General features: G+C 37.9%; 1 protein-coding gene across 1 annotated transcript in view; it reads left to right on the forward strand.

Moving 5' to 3' along the window:
• The window catches only part of LOC106011394 (mannan endo-1,4-beta-mannosidase), a 23,277-nt gene that overhangs the window by 3,231 nt on the left and 18,585 nt on the right, over positions 1-1,461 (forward strand). The window contains exon 5 of the mRNA XM_035968988.1: positions 1,244-1,355. Coding sequence (XP_035824881.1) covers positions 1,244-1,355 — 112 coding nt within the window. The remainder of the gene's footprint in view (positions 1-1,243; positions 1,356-1,461) is intronic.

The following is a 1,461-nucleotide window of genomic DNA, read 5'->3' on the forward strand; positions in this document are numbered from 1 at the left end:
CCCTCTCTCTCTCTCTCTCTCTCTCTCTCTCTCTCTCTCTCTCTCCCGCCCTCTGTGTCTGTCTATCTATCCATTTTTTAAAACTCTATAGCAGAGGGAGACGTGGTAACGTGTCCACTCAATGTACACATCGTATGTTAACTCTAATAAGAGCGGAACTATATTTTCTGGTCTATTTTAAAAACACCCCTTTAACCCTGTTTCAAGTCGGGGCTCAATGTACTTACTGACTTTATACCAAGCCAATTATCATGGTGGGTCAGATATGACCCTGAATACGAATCAAAACAAAGTTATTAACTCTTAGAAGTCGTAAGTTTATTCCCTGGCTTGTTATAGCAAGTTAATTAAGTTTTGAATATTTATTTATATTATGTGAGTGTCAGAATCTCACTCATCTCTGAACACGAGCTAATCGGTTGCGTACTTCTACACTATCGGGATGGAAATGTGTATTGCTTAAATTTTAATAAGGTCTCTGATACGGTAAACACGCATCCAATGAGAACAGACTATACTCTATACGTGACCCGTGGCTATTTCTTTATAAGAAACAGACTATTACATGGGCAAAGGCCGTTTGTTTGACCAACAATGGAAACTAACTTAGCACTTTGTAAACGAAGGTGGACAAGTGAACAAGTCTTTGTCTTTCTTCCAATCTACTTTTTAGTGCCTGTTGCTGACCTATTCCAATTTGCAATTAACTCCCTGACTATTAAATATATCATTTTTAATACCGTAAATGGAAAAAAGACAATGTAATAACTAAACAAATTGTGTGTGAAATATTACGGCGATTAAAGTTGATTTAGTATCCCCCCTCCCCCAAATTGAAAAAAAAAACCGCGCCGAAAACATCTAGGCACAGCCAGCAAATCAATTATATAAGAATGGGGAGGGGATCAAAACAACAACAACAACAACAACAACAACAACAACAACAACCACAAAAACCCAAAACAACAACAAGAAAACAAGAACAACATCAACAACAGCAACAATAACAACAACAACACTGCTACTACCTCCACCACCGGCCACCACCGTCAACAACAACAACAACAACAACAACTACAACAACAACAACAACAACAACAACAACAACAACAACAACAACACCAACAACACTATAACCACTACCACCACAACCAACAACAACAACACCGATGATGATCTAGTCAGAAGATATGCTGAATCCTAATAGTTAATACTGTTTTATCTGATTCCTTATACCTTCTAGATATGACGTTCTTGTCTTCCCCACTCTGTGGAACTGTGCTGTGGATCAGGACCGATCTCATAGATTGGACGGACTCATCAGAGACCATAGGAAACTGCAGGTTACGACTGTTGTAGTTCAGAGGGATTCGAAAATGTAGAATCGAAGTCACTTTTATGGCATTTCATGAAGAAAAAAAAATAGTTTTAAAAAAATGCAAAGAAAATAACTAACACACA

The sequence above is a fragment of the Aplysia californica genome, unplaced genomic scaffold, assembly GCF_000002075.1.
Source record: "Aplysia californica isolate F4 #8 unplaced genomic scaffold, AplCal3.0 scaffold00103, whole genome shotgun sequence".
Classification (NCBI taxonomy): domain Eukaryota; kingdom Metazoa; phylum Mollusca; class Gastropoda; order Aplysiida; family Aplysiidae; genus Aplysia; species Aplysia californica.